Source organism: Montipora capricornis, chromosome 14, assembly GCF_036669925.1.
Source record: "Montipora capricornis isolate CH-2021 chromosome 14, ASM3666992v2, whole genome shotgun sequence".
In the NCBI taxonomy this organism is placed as follows: Eukaryota; Metazoa; Cnidaria; class Anthozoa; order Scleractinia; family Acroporidae; genus Montipora; species Montipora capricornis.
The window spans coordinates 26,899,357-26,901,608 of NC_090896.1; the positions used below are offsets into that span (position 1 = coordinate 26,899,357).

The window sequence follows — 2,252 nt, forward strand, 5'->3', positions numbered from 1 at the left end:
AATAAGAGAATTGCTGCATTGGACTCGAAAGAAGACAGCTAAAACTGCAGTTTAGAGGATGCTTTAAGGTTCCAAATTTTCAACAAAAACAATTCTCTTTGGCTTGAATGCTACTTTAGTTGAAAAATCGTTTCTAAGTGGAGGGAAAAAATAATTGTAACGTTCCAGTAACCTTATCAAGAGCAATTTTTAACGCTAAGACAACAAAAAACTATTTTGGCCCATTTTAACTGGGAATGAGTGTTCTTAGTTTTCTTTCTGATGACCGTCAGCTACGTTTATAGTCGAAACAAATGAAAATGTTTGCATAAGAATGCAGTTCAGTTCCCGACGATAACGTTTGGTCCAACAACATGGCGGCAATTTGTTTCGGTAAAAATAGCCTCCAACGATTCGTAAGAATCCATATCTTCAAACAATAAAGGAAATGACACTTGGTTAATTGTTTAACCGTTAAGTTCTCCAATTTATTTACATTTTTCTTTTACATTTTCCTAAACATTTCGAGCCTTAAGCTAGCAAGAGTTGTTGCTTTTTAACAGATAATTGAGATGGTCGATAGTGAGTAAGCGATATTTGTAACAGTTATAATGAGTTTAACCACGATTTTCTTCTCGTAGTTTCGGCGCACTAAGATAAAAAAAAAAAATTCAAAAAGTAGCTCGGTGGGACACTGACTCGTATCTCGTTAACTTCCTGTTATATTTTTAGTTAAATTTTCTTAAACCTTGATTTTCCTCTCCACATGAACCTCAACACTTTCCAACAACAAGGGCACTATTCCAAGTCTTTTCGGTTTGCAGATTCGAATGGATAGCAAGTGAAGATTAATTTTACCGCTTGGTGCATGTTGTTAATGAATATTCCTTTCTGCATTTTTCGCACTTTACGCTGCAGCACCAAACAAACTTACATCTGCAGTCAACTTGCTTTTCCAAAAGTTCAGTTTGAGGGTTTAGTTTGCAAGAATTACATAAAGATTGACATTTGCTCTCGCTAACGTCATCACTACTGCAGGTCCTTCCCAGCATTCCGGGTGATCCCACGGTGAGGTTCCTCACACAAAAGTCTGGTGATGAATCTAGATACACCAGTTTTTTTTCCCTGCGCTCGACTGGCGTTTTGCTCTTTTGATCCCGTAGCGCGTTGTCAACAAGAGTGACTTTCACAGCTTTCCGATATTTACGTTTGAGCTCTGCGCCAACTTTGCCAAAAGCCGCTAAAGACCTCCAGCAAGTTTTTAGATTGCAGCTTGCAGTAACACCATGACATTTGCATTCTCTCCTTAGATTTGATCTCACGACCTGTCATAAAGAGGAAAAAAGTGACAATAATCCGTTAGATGGCTAGGGCTACTAAAATTGCACAGCAAAATGACACTCATTTGAATACAATTTTAGTAATATGAGTGGTTTTTAAGTTCTTTGGTGAAACGACTGGCCTTCCAAAACACGACAGGCAAAGAACGCTTATATCCCATTAACAAATAGATTCCATGTTGCCGTGCCTCTTTTCAGATGACATCAAGATGTGGCCCGGTATGAACAAAAAAGTGTCATTGATGTTCTTGCCACATTTTGACGTCTTCTGTTATGTATTAAAGACCTTAAGCAAGGACGCGATGACCAAGGCCACGAGAACGTTGTATAAAAATATTAATTCCGTTACCGTAATAACCTTGCGATTACTCCAAGTCGCTCGGCTTGGCAATTGTGAATACACTCAAGGGATTTCAATGGACGACGTGACTACTACAGCAAAGGCAACGAGCCAAGGGAGGCAGTGTGGCCCAGTGGTTAGGGCGCTTGCCTTGAGATCCGGAGATCCCGGGTTCAAGACCCGGCGCTCTGTCCACTCGTTGAATTTGATCCTGGTATGGTTCAACTTCCCAGCCGCACTTGTAAATAGCCAACTGGTTTGCCTCCGGCCAGTTGGGATTCAGAACAGTTGTTGTTGTTGTGCTCTGTTGTTTCGTTGATTGTGTTTCATTGGCCCTGAAAAGCCCCTATGCGGAGCGGTCAATTAAGTATGTATTGTATTGTTACGAATTAAAGATATTCATGCAGCATGCGGCCCATCGTTATTCTCTACCGCGTATATCAATACAGCTTTGGGATACTTCGCGCATTTTGTACAAGGTGAATAAGGAAGTAATCACGAAATGCGAAATATGGCACAAAGAGATCTTTTGAAGTAACGTTTTCGTTGAGGTTGCCGTAGTCGTTGCTTTCCAGGTACAAAAGAGCCTCTGT

The 2,252-nt window shown here is 40.4% G+C and overlaps 1 protein-coding gene across 6 annotated transcripts in view; it reads right to left on the reverse strand.

The window, feature by feature from the left end:
- Positions 1–438: 438 nt before the first annotated feature.
- LOC138032269 (protein Wnt-8b-like) overlaps positions 439–2,252 on the reverse strand; it is a 31,116-nt gene continuing 29,302 nt past the window's right edge. For all 6 annotated transcript variants that reach the window (XM_068879904.1, XM_068879905.1, XM_068879907.1 and 3 more), the window contains one exon: positions 439–1,304. In XM_068879904.1, coding sequence (XP_068736005.1) covers positions 834–1,304 — 471 coding nt within the window. In that variant the 3' untranslated portion in view covers positions 439–833. The remainder of the gene's footprint in view (positions 1,305–2,252) is intronic.